This window comes from Micropterus dolomieu, linkage group LG22 (assembly GCF_021292245.1).
Source record: "Micropterus dolomieu isolate WLL.071019.BEF.003 ecotype Adirondacks linkage group LG22, ASM2129224v1, whole genome shotgun sequence".
NCBI classification, from domain to species: domain Eukaryota; kingdom Metazoa; phylum Chordata; class Actinopteri; order Centrarchiformes; family Centrarchidae; genus Micropterus; species Micropterus dolomieu.
This window is the reverse complement of record NC_060171.1, coordinates 30,065,955-30,084,091: the sequence shown is the minus strand read 5'-3', so window position 1 is coordinate 30,084,091 and position 18,137 is coordinate 30,065,955. Positions and strand designations below refer to the sequence as shown.

The following is an 18,137-nucleotide window of genomic DNA, read 5'->3' as shown; positions in this document are numbered from 1 at the left end:
GGAGTCGCAACCTGGGCACCTGGGGCTCCAAACCTCCAGTGGCCCCGAAAGCCCCACGGACACTGTATGTCAGTGAATTGCATCTGTTTGAAAATGTGCACCACTAAAGCACAACTGCAACTCAAATGATAGGATGCACACAAAGCACAGAGATTGGGGGGTCAATAGGGGCTCACAGTTCATTTTTGTCCCAGAGCCCCATAGTGGGTTAATCAAACCGTGCTTCTCAGCTTATAATACCTCAGGTGATGCTATTCTGATACGTAACGATAAGCCAAATGTTCATGTGAGGTCTAACAAAATGCATTTAGTAAATCACTGTGGGCCAGAGAACTGTTACAAACTATTATATAGTTGTTAGCTGTCAAAAAACTGTATTGGAGTAAAAAGTACATGTAATGGAGTAGAAGCCTAAAGTAACATTAAATAAAAATACTCAAATAAGTATAAACAGAAGACATGACAACCAGTCAGTTTCTTTCTGTGACTTTATTGCAGGACAGCCAGCAAACATCGTCACCTGTGTTTCTGACGTGAAGTTTATCTTTACTAACTCATCACAGCGCTTCAGAACAGAGCACACACACACAGGTTGTGTCTTACGATGTAAGTGTGCACACCTACAGATGCAGTAACTTGAGGAAGCCTCACCATCCATCTGCATCTTTATTGAATCAGTCCTTCTGCAGCCACCAGGGCTTGCTGCACATGGAATAAAATGGACAGCATATAGTGCCTTCTGGTGGCTGTAAAAAATTCTAACTCTTCATAACAATTACATATACAGTAGTAAACAATACACTGTTAAGCAAGTATGGATGAAATGGTGGACGTCCCCAGTGGATTCATCTGCACATTTATTAAATTAAGTCAAATCTGCCAGCAGTGAAGAGTGAACAGTGAAATATAACACTCGTATAAATGTATGACGTATCAGTACCTATAAGGTGAATTAGCTGTTGCAGCCAGGTAAACTCAAGCAATCATTCTTAGAGGCACACAACAAACTCACAAGTGAGTAGAGAATGAAACCCACACATATAAAAATAATACATTTCTAATAGCAAAGCACACAGCAGTTCTTTGGTAGCTCCCCAAAACTTTCATTGCAAAACAAATCTTGGCACATAGTTTACTGTACTCATCTCGTGTTACAGGTGTCATATGGTCTTATAACCATAAAGTGATTATTTAAGGAGAGGACAGGGTCATCAAGGGAAAGTATAAGTGCACCATTTTCTACAAATGACTCAACTAATTAATTCAAATAAGAAAGTGAATTTAGTACACACACAGATGATAAATCCATTATTGTAGAACAGTTAATAGTCCACTGTAAAATTCTTCACATGCCTCTATAATGTGTCACTCTTTTCACTGTAAGCTGAGCATTGAAACTACTAAGTGCAAATTTAAGTACAGGATTACAATCTATCTGTTTTTCTCAATTTGATTGAGCCATAGACAAATGGATGATTTTCTGAAAATAAAGCTGTGCTAGATAAGGCTAGATTCTGTCATACATTTCTGCCTCGGCCAGTAACGTCAAATAATCTGTCCTGTCTGTCCCTTACTAAGTACTGACTGTACACACTGTAGCTGTAGTGATTTTACAAGAGTTCCCCTCATTACATTTGAATCAACACTGTGTATCATAACATAACCTTTTAAAAGGGTATCTGTGCACATAACCATTACATTCCATTCGCTGTGTAATATTGGGGAAAAACACATTTTAGTTTTGCACTTGCAGTGTACATGTTATATGTAATCTGTGCATTTCAAATGGTGCACATTTCAGAAAGGGTGTAGAATTAGGTAGGGATGGACATGATTCTACCAATTTCCAGCAACTAGTGAACTGTTCCTAGCAATAATTTCGATCAAAAAAATCCAATATAACCACTGTTGTCTGTCAGTGTCTAGTTAATGTATTTGGTATACAATAAGTGAGAGAATAACATAAACCAAAAGGATATTCCATTACATTTCTATATTTTGAATTGTCACCAGCATACAGAAAATGAAGTGTTAAAGGCTTAAAATTTTATGGGGGATACCCTTGCATTGCAGAAGCACCATGCTTATTAGTAAAAGCAGCAGAACGCTTCAAAAGTATAAAGGGGGAGTATTAGGGGCACAGCAGTATGCATTGTGGACCCTGCTAGAGATCCCACACAACACTAACGCTTGGGCCACACTGCCTACCATTACCTGTGCATGACTGTTACCTTGCTGAGCTGCTGCGGCTCACGCACGTGTGGCGTCCACACAGACAGCATTGCTGCTGCGGTGCTGATACTGCCTTATGTTTCTACATAGAGTTTGCCTTTCATAAATACAATACAATGAAAGCCTTGTTAACAAGTGAATGGATTCTGTCCACAGAAACACTAGAGGGCTTTAAATCTGAAACGGATACAGAAGGTGGAAACAACTGGGAAGACTCTGATACTAAATGAAGAGTAGCTGCGGCCGTGTGCGATATGAGAGGTGTAACATAACAATACTCGTGTGCACCAGTACCTCAAATCCTAACTTAACCTAATCCTGCCTGCCTTGTACTCCACTTACCCAATTAACCTAGTTAGGTGTAGGAGCAGGTGTTGATCGAAGCTAAAATGGTCAAGTGTGCTGCACTATCGAGCAAGGCCTGACACTACAGCTAACACTTCTAAATTCAAAAATTTTTAGTTACATGTATAGGCACATGTGGCATTGCTGGGGGTGGGGGGTGGTACATTGTTGGACAGGCGCTTGCCTAAGGGTAATGCTTTTCCAGCATTTCACCTGGTGCATTATCTTAAACAAATCATGGCGATTTGGAGCGCAGACTGAGTGGGACTAAGAAAGTTTATTTATTTCTGATGTTTGAGTTAAAGTGGGTGACAGCGTTTATGATACTGCAACACCACGCTTCAGTGGTGATGACAGAATAGCATGCATGCCAGCATCTTCATTTGAGTGAATTACTGATAAATCACTCTCATGCATGAATCATAAATCGATAGCCTAATTTTACGCATGATCAGTGATGATGAAGATACAGAAAAATGGAAATGAATGGTAAAAATCGCATTTTGTCAATATTTCAGAGACCCCCCCAAAATTTCATAATCATGTTTTTAGGGGAGCTTGCTTTTCCTGACTCCACTGTAGTTTGCACCCTGTTGGTAACCAGACGTCTCCTTCATACACCTGCTCCTACACAAGACTAAGTTAATTTTGTTATGTCAGTTGTAGTATTGGTGTGGCATATATGTGCTTATGCCATCAAGTGTAGGTGTGCACAGGCGATCTTCCTAACGTGTTAACGTTACACTTAAATGAAACACACATTGAAATTTATATGTTCCACCACTCAATTGCTGTGTGGCTGCTCTAACCTGTTAACATGGACACCGAAATGCAAAGCAAGAGGTTCAGGTAGTGTGGCCCGGCCGTGAGGTTGATAATGTATCTTGTGGTTGTAGCAGCTCAGCACAGGGCAACATAAAACATCACCCTTAACGCATCAGGACTCTTCAGAATGCTGCCTCTAGAGGAGGAGAAAGAAAAGTTGTCACACAGATGAAGGACAACACTGAAATGTTGAATATTGAAATGTCTGGGGGTTCACCTGCTGTCTCAAGGCCTGCATGGATGCATACTCAATACGCTCTCTCTTTTTTCGGATCCAGTTCGGCTCATCAGGGATCAGTAATGCCAAAACTACCTTAACCAAGATCAGCACATGCTGCAAACACACAAAGATGTAAAGATGTCAGAGGAACACACAGATGTAATTATTATTGTGAGAGCTATACATCTTCATGAGATGCATGCTATTACTTTTATTGCTGATATCTGTAACAGTTGATTTTATATTAATATTTTTAAGCATTTTAAAATGAATGGGTTTCTGTGAGAGCAGAAAATTCAACTTTCGTCCAACATACTCTACTTTAAAAGCTTACAGCTTACGTTAAGGCAGGTACACTTCTATCAACAAAACATCAAATTGTATGCCTTGAAAGAAGTGTAGTTCAATAGCTCCGTTGGTAGAACATCAGTCTTCAAAACTGTATGTATTGTGCCAGACACAGGTTCAATTCCCTCCTCAGCCGATAGTGATCACAGCTTTGAACGTTTGCTTTAAAATTTGCATATTGTCAGTCTTTCTATATGCAATCATTGTTTAAATGGAAATAAGTCTTTCATAAGATTAGTTGCTATCTGTGTCTTCATTTTCTTCTGCAACAGTGCACTAGATGTCACAGAAAATATTTACAAGAATAAGAATGGTGTGCCAGGCATTTGTGGTCATTGAGTGCCCTCTATTGGTGCGATACGGGCATTTTATGTGTATTGAACACATCTGATTAACTAATTAAAATTATGCTTACAGTATGTCTTAATAGGCTGGTGGTTAAGGTCTTAGATCCAAAGGTTGAGGGCTTTAATTCTGTTCAGGTCATGTTAACAAAATGGAAGAAACCTGAACAGACATGTTTGCTGAATCTGTGGCAAGTGGTAGATTCTTTTACCTGTGGGTAGTGCTACAGGATTTAAAAAATTGCTGACGGAGCTGCACCACAGCTAACAGCTAACAGCTGGCAGCTCTCGTGTGCATTTTCTTTAGAAAATGCCCATTCTACATTTGGATGTGACCTCTCCTTCCTCCTCCTTACCTCCACTAAAACAGCCAACAGCAGGATGTTTGTGCTGCTCATCCTGCCCTCCTGAAACAGCTCTTGTAACTGTGGTGAGAGCAGCATTAGCCAGCAGTTGGTCACAACAGAGGCAAAACTCAGGACCTCGAATGCGATCTGCAACACAACACAATCACATCAGTTGTTAATTCATAACTGGCTGAATGTGACATACTTTGAGCATCTCATTTCTAATGTGTGCTTTCTGCAGACCTGCCACACGCCCATGTTAGCCACAGGGGGGGAGAAGGGCTTGCGGAAGAGTTTGCAGATCTTGTAGGCGTCCGTTCGGATCTCTGTTACATTATTGATGAGCAGCAGCAAAGCCGTCAGAGGATACACGCAGGAGAAAAGACTCAAATACCCAAACTGCACCAGGAGCTCGATGTACTCTGCAAACAGGCCCTGTGAAAAAACAAGATGCTGTGTCATACACTGCCAGAGTGTATTCTAGTCCCTGTTTTGATATGCACCTTTTCTAAATACTGCACACTCACAGGGAAAGCAGGTAGGTTGCTCTGGTTCCTAAATTTGTCCTCCTCTGGATCGTCCTCACTCTCTGTCCTATAGGGGGCACTGATGAACCGATCCACCAGGTAGGGTATGACCACCTCTGTGAACTGGTTGACCAGCTGTGTCACTATCAGCAATGATGCTAGACGCTTTAGACAGAGAAAGAGAATTTAATGTCACTCAGAAGCCTTTTTATGTCCTGTGAGAAGTACTGCTCTATTCTGGTTCCAGACCTCTGAATTGCTGACCATATCTCTGCCTATTGTTGTGCTTTCTGACAGCTGTTTCCACTGGTTCGAGAAACAATTGACCAATCAAAGCTTTGTAGGTTGAATTAAAAGTGGCAATATCATTTTCCTACATAGCTAGCTAGCTACCTAGGGACAGAAAATTGAATAAAAGTGTGAACAACATTGACACAACTGTACAAGTTGTTGTAGGTCAAATAATAACTCCTAAAGGCTCTGTGTATGAGATTCTGAACATTATCCATCCATCCATCGTCAACCGCTTATCCTGAGTACAGGGTCGCGGGATGAACATTATTATAGCAGCAAATAAATATTTGGGATGTAAAGATATAGTGGAGTAATGGGTTTCTGAGCAGGGAATGGTGTTAAACTCCCTCTGCCTGTGTTGTTATCCCAGCTTCTCTCGGCTTTTTTTATACAGCTGGTCTGGCCATGCATGTAGGTTAGTCCCTGTGAGTGGGAGCGATATAACAGCAGTTTCTTTTCTCATCTAACACATTGAATTAAGGGTTTATTTCAACAAAAGAACCAGAGTTGGTAATTGCTGGAATAGTGAAAATGCCAACAAAGGCGGTTTTCCTGAGTTTCATGGTTTCTGTTGAGTTTGACTTAGGTGTGTTTTACAATGATCTGCATGGTAAAATTACTGTTTTTTCAAAGGAGTGGAACAGATAAACTGTTACCTTTCGAAGCAAAGGCACATCCTGCTTGAAGAAGGCGATGTGGAAGAGCACTGCAAAGTAGTTGAAGAAGGTGAACTGGGGGAAGAAAGAAAAGAGCCTGGTAAAAGTGTCTGCTGGGTTAAGAAGATGTAAGAACTCATGGTTGGAGAGGAGAGGAGGAACTGACCACTAAGACTTTGGCTGTCAGATGGTTCTCGAAGGCAGACTCCTCTCTGTGGTTCTCTAAAGGGAAATATAAGATTAATTAATTGCTAATCATAAGCATTATGAACAGTACTGTTGGTAAGGTTGCATAGCCTGATTGACCAAATGACTATTTTACTTTCTCTTTTTCTCTTTGTGTCCCTGTCTCCCTCCCATAAGCCGTTCCCCTAACATGACTGAGTCTTTGCCACATATCCTTCATTGCTTACCATCATTAGTATCAGACAAATATTATTGCCTCTGTATTCATACATGTATGATTCTTTATTCTCCCTATGGCATCCATACTTTCTTACTCACCATATTCAGTCAGAGACTGTGCCACCTTCCTGTAAGCAGTCGCCAACATGTTTGTATAGACAATGTGAAGCATTGATGGCAAGTAGAGCAAAGTCTGAGACAATAGGGAGTCCCAGTCTTTGTGTAGCTGTTGCACCTGGGCCTCCCCCCAGTAGAAACAAAGCATACCAAGTGCCACCAACCCTGCAGGAGGAGTCATAACAGACACGAGACATGAGGCTGAAGGCAAGGCTGGTTTTGAAATTTTGATTGGCAGAGCATCCTTTGTGTCTAAGTGCTTTCACATGTTTCACAAACTTCTGTATCACTTCGTCAGCAGCTGGCCTTTACATGATGTTTTATCGTTAGCAGACTTTGGAAAACGTCTCTTATACTTATTTTACTTGAGTTGTTGATTAAGCAACTAATGAATATCATGGTACCTTTCAGCTCAGTAACATGCACTGATGAATTCATTCAATTCAACTTTAAAATTCAAGTTCTACCTAAGCACAGCCCCACCACAGGGACTGACACCAGTGCCATACGCAGGTCTCTCTGCCATTCAGGAAAGAGTGGCTCCACACGACCTGTCACAGGGTTGACCCCGACCTCGCCATGGAAACCGGGCCGGGGCTCTGCGAAGCGCTCTGCGAGGTTCAGGGTCCCCCAGCGGTAGGACAGCGAGGCGCTCCGACGCTTCCACAGCTCCATAAAAATCGTGGACCAGAGAATGCTGAACACTGCCTGGATCATGTGGCCGCTGACAACTGCTGATTCATCTTCAACCCTTGTGACTCCTGAGCCAGAGACCGACTCCATGTCCTTCTGAACCTCGCCTGTGATGGGCAAGAAGAACTTAGTGCACTACTACTATCTACCAGAAGTAAATAAAGCCAAGAACATTTGAGCGTAGCATACTGGAATTGTGCAACATGTTCTAATTTTGATGTTGGATAAATTGGATAAATCTGCACACCTACCTGAAAAGTATGTGATGGACAGGCCCAGTATCGCTGGTGGGAGCAGAGACCAGGTGTAGAAATCAAGGAAGCTGAAGTAGAAAGCCACAGAGCTTCCAAAATACCCATTGACTGAATCTGGATGAAGATGTACACAAAGGTTTCTGGTGTAAGTGCATACACTGTTCACTTGTCTTACAGGCAGAAAATAGAAGGTTGCCCACACAGCCATCTATTGTAAAGTCTAACTCCCCACAGGGGTGCCACATGCATGAAAAACTGAGACTGTGGCCATAGTTGCATTAGTGTCTGTATATGTGTGTACAAACAGTTATGTGGTAGTGCGTATGTGTGTGTGTGTGTGTGTGTGTGTGTGTGTGTGTGTGTGTGTGTTGCATTTCTTACCCAGTGGCTGAGCCAGCTGATTCCCAGAGTACCAGGCTTTACTGAGATCCTTCAGTTTGCCTGGGATGTGGAGGGGAAACATGTCCACAATAACACCAGCTGACCCAAGCTTCTGCCCTGCAACAACACAGCGTTACACATGTGACATCAAAGCTATTCTCCAACCCAGAGAGACTTAAGAACATGGCACTGGTGAAAGGGGGACAGTTTTTTTCAATTACACAACAACTAATCCACACATTTACATTTACATACATCCAGTACAATAAGGCTGAAAAATATGGATACTGGATCGGAGTCTAAAATAAGGGTAGGGAAAATTTGATTCTTGTACGGTTCTCTATCGATTCCCAAATTCCAGAAATCGATTTTTAGAATGTTAATTGATAACGTAATGTTGACAGAACGAAAAAGGCAGCACCAGACTGTCTGTGGTGTGCACATAACAGAAGCGGGTCCCCCCTAATCGCGCAACTTATGATTTTCACTCAACAGTATTGCTTGGATAGGGTCCTCTCCTCATTCATCAAAGGACATCTACGTGACAGGCTGGAGAAAGTGACGGTGAAAGTGAGAGGGGCAGAGAAAAAGATTAGCAGTAACTTTCAGTCTGTCAGTAAATGTACAGTGTAGGTCACAGTAGCCATGTTTCCATCCAATTGTCATGTGAATTTTAAGCGTACTTTTGAAATGTCGCTAAAATGAAGAAAAAAAATTGCAAAATGGGTGCGTTTCCAACAGCTGGTTTGGAGCAACTAAAACAGGCTACGGCAGTAGTTACATTAGTAGTTAACGTTAGACATGGCTGTAATAAACAAGACGTTTGGGTTCCAAACCAGAAACAAAACCAGTCGCATGAACCTGAGGGCCATTTTTCTTAGAAAAACAGAGAGAGGTCCTCAAGAATGTGTTTCAAGCAGGCAAGTTGCTACCAGCCATGTCTCCACACCTTATGGGAATATCCGGTGTTATGCAGAGTTTTGCATGCACCGCCAAATAATGCTTTTAAACGCTATAATATCCTTTGTGGGGATCAATGGTGATTAATGATTCGAAGTATGTATTTTGTTAACGTTTAGAGTCATTAATATTTTATTACACGCAGTAGAAGTAGGCGTATCATTCATTGAGATTCAGCAAAAATATGCTGTGATAACCCCGTTTGATCAGTGTCAGAGCAAAGTATCTGAATAGGACCTTTAACAGGTGAATGCATAATTCGGCAGAATAGATGATGAAGGCTACCTGCCGAGATTTGCATCCACCTCTTTTCTCAGCACAAATGAGCGTTACCAGCCATGAGGTGCATGAAATTCTCGGCAGGCGTGCAGAACTCTGCACAACCGGCCAAGATACCGACAGCAGAAACAGCTGATCAGTCGTGAGTTACAAGTTCGCTACGTCAGAACTTATTCGGAAAAAGTGTCTCCCATTTACGCATTTACTCTTTTTTGACAAAGGCAAAAATCACCTCAAGCCAGCGTAAATGTTTTTTGCGAAATTTAAAATTTTGCAATTTCCATCAACCTTTTTTAATGCGATACTTCAAAATGCGCCTTAAAAAACGCTGATGGAAACATGGCTAGTGTGTCCGTTAATTCAGTCTGTCTGTTGTGTTCCAACTGCTGGAAAAGTGAAGGCGGTTAGCTCTAGCAAGCATCACGTCTTCAGACTGCGGTCTGGAAGCTGAGCAGGAAAGTTAGTACAAGTTTGTTTATTGTCATTCATCCACATACCAAGAACACAAATGAACGAAATGCCCTTTCTCACAGTCTTTGGTGCTCAAAACAAGGTCACAATAATCCACTTAAAGAAAAGACACCATACAACACAACCATGTAACTACACTAGACGTGACAAAAAAAAGAGCAGCTCTATTAATGCAGAGTGAACACGGTGGGGGCAACCCATTCCTGAATCTATAATAATAGAAGCATTAGAAATAAAATAGCAGCAATGAGGTCAGTAATAATGCTGTTATAATGTAATAACGCTATGTAACGTTAGCTACATGTCATTACTCCTACCCAGTTGAATCATTACAAATACTTTGCTTTTAAGTACCAAGTAGTCACACAGTGAGAAAAATAAATCTTCATCCTAATCGTTTTACAATCGCATAATAGCCCTCATAATCATTATCGTGAGTTGCATAGAGATTCCCACCCTTAGAGGTGACGAATCCTGATGTATGGTGATATCGAATTGAATCGTCAACAGGATAATCGTACTCGTAATCAAATCAAATTGAATCGTGAGAACAGTGAAGATTTGCACCCCTAGTTTATAATGTGGTGCACTGCAAAAAATGTCTTAAAGAGGTCATATTATTAATTAATTTTCAGGTTCATTATTTTATTTAGGGGTTGTCCCAGAACAGACTTTCATGGTTTTATTTTCAAGAAACACCATATCTTTGTCATGCACATGGCTGCAGCACCTCTTTTCACCATGTGTGTAGAAGACTCTGTTTTAGCTACCGAGTGAAGCATCTCACTTGTATAAGATACTTTTTGGGAGCTGCACATGCGCAGTACCTAGGTAAGGAACTAGCCAATCAGAAACAGAGTAGGACCTGACAAGCTAGGTAGTGTGATCCAAAACAAAGCCGCTTCAGCTGGCAACTATGGCTTTGGTTTAGCCATACATGTTCTCAAAACACAGGCAACAAGCCAGCTGCTCAACCTAGACTGGATAAATGTTACATATAGGGATGCAGAAAGTAAAAACTGGACTACAATCGAGCTGTTTCCAGGCACTTCAGGAGCAGTGTTTTCTGTGGGAGATGGCAACTCCCTTTAAGGCGGACTTTGGGTTTTTTCACTTTGCAAACCTATTACATGCACAAAAAAAGATATATAACTCAATAAAGGAGAGGGAAAAACCAGAAAGCATAATATGACCTCTTTAACAAATTCTTAAGCTGTTGTTATTTGTTTGTGTGTGTGTGTGTGTGTGTGTGTGTGTGTGTGTGCGTGTGTGTGCATGCGGCGTGCGTGTGTGCGTTTGTGTTTCTATCTTTGTCCAGAGGCATTCATTGAAATTATAAAATGTAACAAATTGCAAAAAAAAAAATGAAATCCTCCCATTCACTGGTAGATTGTCTTCACATAGATCCAACAATGAAGTATTTATCTCGATGGATGTTTTTACAGTGTGTGTACCCTGTCATACTCATATTGATGTGAAAACACAGTAAGAGCACTTACAGATGTTGTCTCTATGTTGCATTGTGTAGCTGTCAGCCAGACCTGGTATTCTCAGGTCTCTCTGTGCCCGCATACCGTCCAGCTCATACTTCACTATGTACTGCCGCTCCGCCAGGGTCAGGAACATCTCCATGTTGTCTATCACACACATGATTAGACACAGATGGACACAGATAGAATGATACATGCATATAGCCAGTGATGCATGATGTAAACACACACAAGAATGAAAACACAGTTTTTAAAAGAACAAGCCCAACAGTCTACAGCCATGCTAGCAGCTCTGTGAGGCTGTGCTGAGGCACAATGGTGCTTTAACCTACATTTTACATCAGCATGCTAACATGTTGACAATTACAACGCACATGTTCAGTATCATACATGCCACCATGTTACTGTATCATCTATATTTAGCATGGTAGCAATCTCTCTTCACCTCATCCTTTCTCCTAAGGGGTTTTAGGAGCAACAATTCAGATTGGAGTGATCTCAAAAAGATACAATGACGAGATCTCATCTGTGACTTCCAATCTCCTGTTGTAATCTCAATTCAGTATCCATTTGTCTTACCCAAGTCTCAAAACCTCAATCTCACTTCATCTCATCCTTTTCTCCTAAGGGGTTTTAGGAGCAACAATTCAGATTGGAGTGATCTCAAAAAGATATACTATTGAGATCTTAGTGTTTTCTCAAGAGTTAAAGAAAAGATTATTCTGAGCAAAAGATTTTTGCCCAAGGACACTTCAACATCCATTCAACATCCGTCATTAAGTGGCTATTACAGGACCTCAGCTGGCAGGACAGAACCAACTTTAACTTAGGTCAGATCATACTATAGTTATAATTGTATTTTGACACCACTTATTTCATGTACAAAGGGAGTTTCTAGTGAAAGTGACAGCAGTACACCGGTGAAATAGTAAGGACCCCGGACAAGAGACTGAATTAATACCAGAAGCTGTCTGACCAAAAAAATAGACGAAAACTCCTTACCGCATCAAAGAGGTCAAAGTTCATCGACCATAAGTCAATGGACATCAGACAAGAAGGACATTCACATATGACGCCAGAGACCGTCTTTGAACAGAGACCCTCTTATACTAAATGCACACTTGTGATTACGTGATCCAAATTCCATATTTCTGTCACAGATTATAGTTACAGTTTGCCTTTTAAATGAAAACAACTCTTATACTGCCCATGTCATTTCTGATAATCCAGTAGAAAAGGTAAAAAAGTGAAACGGTTTTTATTTGTATAATCAAGTGGGCTATGGGCTTTGAACAAAAGCCATGGAAAACACAACACAACTGAACTGAACTTTGTATTGTGTGCAGCTTCAAGACTGTTTGGGTATTCGTTTTATAGCTTAGCAACAGGGTGTTACTGTTAGATCAGAGGGACAAAATAAAATGATAAACCTAAACAGACTGAAGAAATAAGTGGGAATTGTTTCATCCCAAACAGATACAGGCCTTTAAACAGAGCAACTAGTAAAGTTAACATTAAGACATTCTCTTTGTGGTGGAAATGCTAACCCTAACCATACACACCCTCTATTATATTTTGTTTCAACAACGTGACAACCCCTCCCACTCTGCCTGCCTGTTTGTCTTGCTCTGCAAGCTGTTTTGCAGATCCTGGGAGTTAGCTGATGGGTGGAGCTGGGATGGTCGCCTACTCGTACCTGTCAATATGGGCTGGGCTTCTGAAAAGGCATAAAGGATTGTCTTACTCTCTCTCAGTGGGCCTACTGCATAGCTTTTGTCCTTTGTTTGGTTTGCCATATTTTCACTCATCCACACACTTCTGACATGACCAATGTCTCTCCTACTTGCACACCCCACCAGTTAGTTCATTTGTTTTTTAATTTGAGTTATTAAAATACATACATAAATACATTACTTTTTGACTGATATGTTTGTGTGTGTCCACTGCAGTACCTGAATCTTTAAAGTTGTCTCTGTCGTTGTAGGAGAAGGCTGCCATGTCCTCGTTGCGGTAAGTCTTACATAGTCCCAACTCTTCAGTGGCTCTAAGTAACGTACAGCGTGGAGCGGAGACCACAATGATGTTACCACTGGCATCCTTGCCCGGGTGGGCCAATAATCCAGCACCTGGGGTGAGACGGTGCAGCAAAGAGGAAGTATTGAAACTCTTATTTTGTAAATTGTGTCAGACTTCAAAAATGAGAATTCATCCTTAAACTATTAAGCTTCTTTTAAATATGAAACTTTTTTTCAGTAGGTGATATATTATCTAAACATCCAGGCAGGGGTAGGGATTTGAGTTAAAGGTAAGGTCAGTTTTGCATGATTTGACTCAATTCTGCATGATTGGGTGATAAATTCTGTCTTAGCTATGTTGAGATTCAGTTCACTGGGCTTTAGAGATATGGGAAACAAACATTTATAATGCCAAAGCCTGCAATTCATAACATGTAAGTTATCTAATTGAGCATTTGTATGTAGAGCAGGTCTAGACCATATTCTTTGTAAAACATAACCTTGCAAGAGAATACAAATATAAATAACTGAGAACTATTTAAATACTACAACATTTTGTGTGTGTGTCACTCACTGTCCCTCAGGTTGTACCATCCTGATACATATTGGGCAGCAAGATATGTCTCCTTCCCCCGGGAGTACTTTTAATTTTTGAGAGCTCATTTAGCTCTTTGAAATCTAAGATTACAGAGTTGAAATATTTCTTATTTCAGTGAATGTTTTACATTGTAGGAGGAAGTACATCACTATGTCAGCCTTACATTTGCATTTGATTGGTTTACTCTGATTGTTGTTTGGACAGCAGTGTTGTTGTGACACTGTCTAAGGGGGGCAGTCAGTCTCAGCACCAACTGACATAGTGGACTCTTCTGGGCTCAGATCTTGGGTTTGGAGGACTTTGGAATGGAGGCTGTGTTGGGGGCTGGATTTAAGATGATTAAAACATTTGAGTGCTCTCTTTTGAATGTTAATTCTGCTCTTCTGCTCTTTTTCTGTGTACATGTAAAATGTATCCGTAGAAATGTAAAGGTGACTTGCGCAATGCCTCTCCTGCGCAATAGACTTCCATAATGAGAGAGAGAAAAGCTTATAAATGTTTGATCTGTAAGATTTAAGGCTGCAATCAGTGAAGACATATAAGGGATCTATACAGGACTCCTGCAGATCATCACTGTTATTCGAGCCCTCACCTCCATCTTTCTGAGGAGCTCCAATCAGTCTCATGAGCCACCTTTTCGTCTCAGGGCGAACTTTCACTCCAAGCTTCACCAGAACCAATGGCTCGACCCGCTCCGACACACAGCAGGGGCAACTAACTTTGGTCCAGCCGTGTCCAATAGGCAAAGTGGTGGCACTAAGTTTGCTCAGGACCTTCTCTGAGGGACTCTCCGGCTGATGGGCTCCTTCACTGCTGCTGCCACCGCCAATCTCATCACCACCTGCCTTACTCATGGTGAGCCTGAGAAGAAATGTTAACAATAGTTTATAGTTTGCTGTGTTGTGCTTGTTGAGCTCTTTTGTTTACTGTTCCATCATCACTAACTCCCAACCGGAGAGCTAGAGCGATAGACCCTCTTCTTAGAACTACTCATGGTTTTGTGAAACTAAAAAGTATTGTGAGGTTTCCTCCTTGTTACACTATTTAAATAGTGCTTGTTTTTTTGTTTTTTTAGCCACGCCATTGTCACGTGTCTAGGAATGGTAATGTCAGTCTGTCTGTCCACCACTTTGGTCCATATTAAAATATCTCAACCACTATTTATTTATACATACATTCATGATCCCCAGAGGATAAAGCCTACAGTCTATGCTCTAGCATTAACAGGAGGTTAAACGTCTTGACAACTATTGGATTGCCATGAAATTTGGTACAGACATTCACGGTTTTCCAGAAGACAAATCCTAATGACTTTGGTGATCTGACTTAACATCTACAAAGTTTTTACTCAGCATTTACTAGACGGATTGGCACAAAATGTTGAACAGTCATGGTTTCCAGAGGATAAATCCTAATGATTATATTGATCCCATGACTTTTCCTCTAGCAGCACCACCAGATAGCTCAACAACTATTGGATCTCCATCAGGATGAATTGTAATAACTTTTAATCTAGCGCCATCATAAGGTCAATTTTTACTTTGTCAAATATTTTGGTTTATGACCAAATAACTAATGACATTCCCATCAGCTGTACTTTGTGTTTAGTGCTTATTAATAAATGTTAGCATGCTAACATGCTCAACTAAGATTTTGTCCATGGTAAACATGATACATTATTTACATCACAAGCAACACGTTACCATTGTAATTTTGACCATGTTAGGATGTTAACATTTACCTTAAGGTACCGCTCTGCCTAGTACATCCTCACAACAGTCTCACACTCATGGTGGTCCAAAAAGCTGAACAAATCTGGCAATATAATATATACATGTGTTTAATATAATCTTCACCTCTACAGTAAAAAAGAAAAACGTGTTTTGTGAGTAAATGCTACAATATAAAAGAAATAAGATGAAAATGTTGTTGAAGATTTGAGACACAGTCAATCTGGACAGGATATTAGGCCACTGTCAGAACTTCAAGCTATGAATGACAGTTTTGTTAGCAAAAGGTGCAGGTATATATTGACAATTATGGTTTTCATTTTCCTTTACATCATTTGCACATTAAACATCATTAGACTGGTTATGGAGCCCTTAGATTTGCATGAGAGACTGAAAATGCAGCAATGTTAGGCATCATTTTCCATTAATTTGCAAACTGTACTTTATCATTAGCACTCCGGCTGTCATTTCAGTTACTTTGCTGCACCCTTCAAATATGAGTTTACACTCAATGTTTCAGTTTCTCCAGAGGAAACAGTGGTCACTTCGGCACTAACAGCAGATAAAATAACTTCTGTTTTGACTGCATTGCAACTGTGCTTGATGCTACACTGACATACAGAGAAACTCATGAAACACAAGATAAGACTGACACAGATACAGAGCGACATAACTGGAAATGGTACCGTCCCTCTTAATTGTTATTGAGTTATGTTTAAACAGTGAAAGTGACAGTGAGGGAAAGACATACAGCGGGAGAGAGAGGATGAGTCAGGAAATACACCTTTCAGAGTGTTGATGATGAGGTTCTGGTCTCCAGTCCTACAGCATACCTCCTCCAAACTCCTGTTTGAACACATGCACAGATGAACACGAAGATAACAACATCTGTTCACTTTTCCTGAAAAGAAACCAGGAACAACACCCTCTCACTCGCTGCACATACTCACCCAGCCTCAGTATGTGGTTCCTCCCAGTATTCTGTCTGTGTGTGTGTGTGTATGTGTGTGTGTGTGTGTGTGTGTGTATGTGTGTGTGTTTATAGCAGGAATGCAGAGGAACTTCCTGAGACTGCAGGGTGTGGAGGGTTGTTTGGTTTATATTCAGGCTCCTCCCTTCTGCCTGCTCTCTGCCTTCCTGCAGCTGCTGCAGCCCTGGGTCCTACTGCTCCACCCGCCTCTGCTACTCTGTATTAAAAACACACACACCTAAAGATGCACCAGAGTAACTACAGTTTAACTAAAGCCTCAAACCATCTGCTGCTTTAAAAACACGTCAGACATACCAGATTAGAGTACAGTTGACCTTAACTAACAATGCAAGCTAATCCAATGTTTGACACGTAGACTGTACCACATACTCAGTGCTTAATTTGTGCAATTTGGGACATCCCAAATTGGAACACTAGCAACTGTTTGAGTGAAGCCAGCACCTCCTTTGCCACTATCAAATCTGTAAATACATTTTGTGGAATTTTCAATGTTTTCTGTTCTTTCATTCTTTTATTTCCCATTTAAGTAACTCGTAAATTATTTGTTGTTTTGGATGCATTTTAAACATATTTTCAAAAGAGAGAGACAGAGGTCAGGTCACGCAGTGAAGCCTGAAGTGTGTGAGTTTTGTGCATGTCCCCTGAGAGAAAATGTTACTTCAATATGAATTAAGATACCCTTCCCATCAGCTCAGTTGAATTTCTTCTAAACAGTTCTCAGCTGAAACCTAAGCAAGCCAAAGTTGTTTCAGTAGATCGACAGGCTGGCGATAATAGCACCGTATGCTGGCAAGTACTCCAGGACCACGACTCAACTGACATCCTCTGCATAAACGTAAGTACGTACTCATTTGCGCAACACCAGTGTGTACATGTAAAATGGACTCTTATGAACACAAAAACATGCTGTTGCATAAATGCTCTGTGTTCATGATGCATAATTCATAATTGTTTCCATAATTTCATGCAGTAAATAATTTATTTAGCTAGGTTAAAAAATTTAAATCTCAACAGGCACAAAATTTTACCTACATGACTGAACAAGTTGTAGCCGCTAGTGCATTAGGCCATTGTTTTATTTCCATGTTTCTGTCCTGGAACAAATGTTGCGTGTCTAGTACCACTACGATAGAATTAGTTGTTGAAGTGTGTACCATCCAACAGAGTGGATGGCTCATGAGGCCATGCTATATTGCATTAAAAGTTAAAAAGTTACATTTATTGATGTCTGAAGCCAAAGCAGACAGTAAAAAAGACTTGAAAGACTAAAGCCTCGACAGCTCCAGAACCCCATGGGTGTGGACAACTTCTGTTTATACTACTTTCTGGAGTCAGCTTGGCGAACTCGTTCCAAACGTGCAGTAAATCGGTTGATGTCCTGGTAGCGTAGTCGGCCACACCTTCATAAAAATGTGAGGCACGCAGACGTCTGCACATAGCCTATGCGTACCCCCTCTGATGACGATTTTTTCGTCACGCAGACCCTCACATACTCATGGACCCGGAAAGTATAATCCTTACATAACGGCAGCTACAGTTAGCCAGAGTTAGCAGTTAGCATAAAGTGACCAGATTTCCGAAATGAAAACTGGGGACATTTTTGGTTTGGTGGTAA

The 18,137-nt window shown here is 40.9% G+C and overlaps 1 protein-coding gene across 3 annotated transcripts; it reads right to left on the bottom strand.

Annotated features, from left to right (window-relative positions):
• Positions 1-470: 470 nt before the first annotated feature.
• LOC123961288 (anoctamin-10-like) lies at positions 471-16,608 on the bottom strand. Of its 3 annotated transcripts, XM_046036548.1 has the most exons (17): positions 16,482-16,608; positions 16,316-16,377; positions 15,543-15,616; positions 14,394-14,662; positions 13,141-13,314; positions 11,198-11,335; positions 7,989-8,105; positions 7,605-7,721; positions 7,128-7,460; positions 6,643-6,825; positions 6,305-6,360; positions 6,139-6,213; positions 5,189-5,353; positions 4,905-5,096; positions 4,671-4,808; positions 3,620-3,736; positions 471-3,538 (listed from the first exon to the last, which is right to left on the bottom strand). In XM_046036548.1, the coding sequence occupies exons 4-17, from the start codon at positions 14,653-14,655 to the stop codon at positions 3,515-3,517; spliced, it is 2,091 nt and encodes a 696-aa protein (XP_045892504.1). In that variant the 5' UTR covers positions 14,656-14,662; positions 15,543-15,616; positions 16,316-16,377; positions 16,482-16,608; the 3' UTR covers positions 471-3,514. The 3 variants fall into 3 exon arrangements, with proteins under 3 accessions (XP_045892504.1, XP_045892502.1, XP_045892503.1); XM_046036546.1 differs by lacking the exon at positions 15,543-15,616; XM_046036547.1 differs by lacking the exons at positions 15,543-15,616; positions 16,482-16,608 and having other exon boundaries at positions 16,316-16,459.
• Between the last annotated feature and the right edge of the window lie 1,529 nt (positions 16,609-18,137).

Coding starts and splice junctions, on each gene's coding strand:
- LOC123961288 (XM_046036548.1), bottom strand. CDS start 14,655: ATGAGTAAGGCAGGTGGTGATGAGATTGGCGGTGGCAGCAGCAGTGAA. Junction 13,315..14,393: donor AGCTCCTCAGAAAGATGGAG/GTGAGGGCTCGA, acceptor GTCTCACCCCAG/GTGCTGGATTATTGGCCCAC. Junction 6,214..6,304: donor TGACAGCCAAAGTCTTAGTG/GTCAGTTCCTCC, acceptor TTCTTCCCCCAG/TTCACCTTCTTCAACTACTT.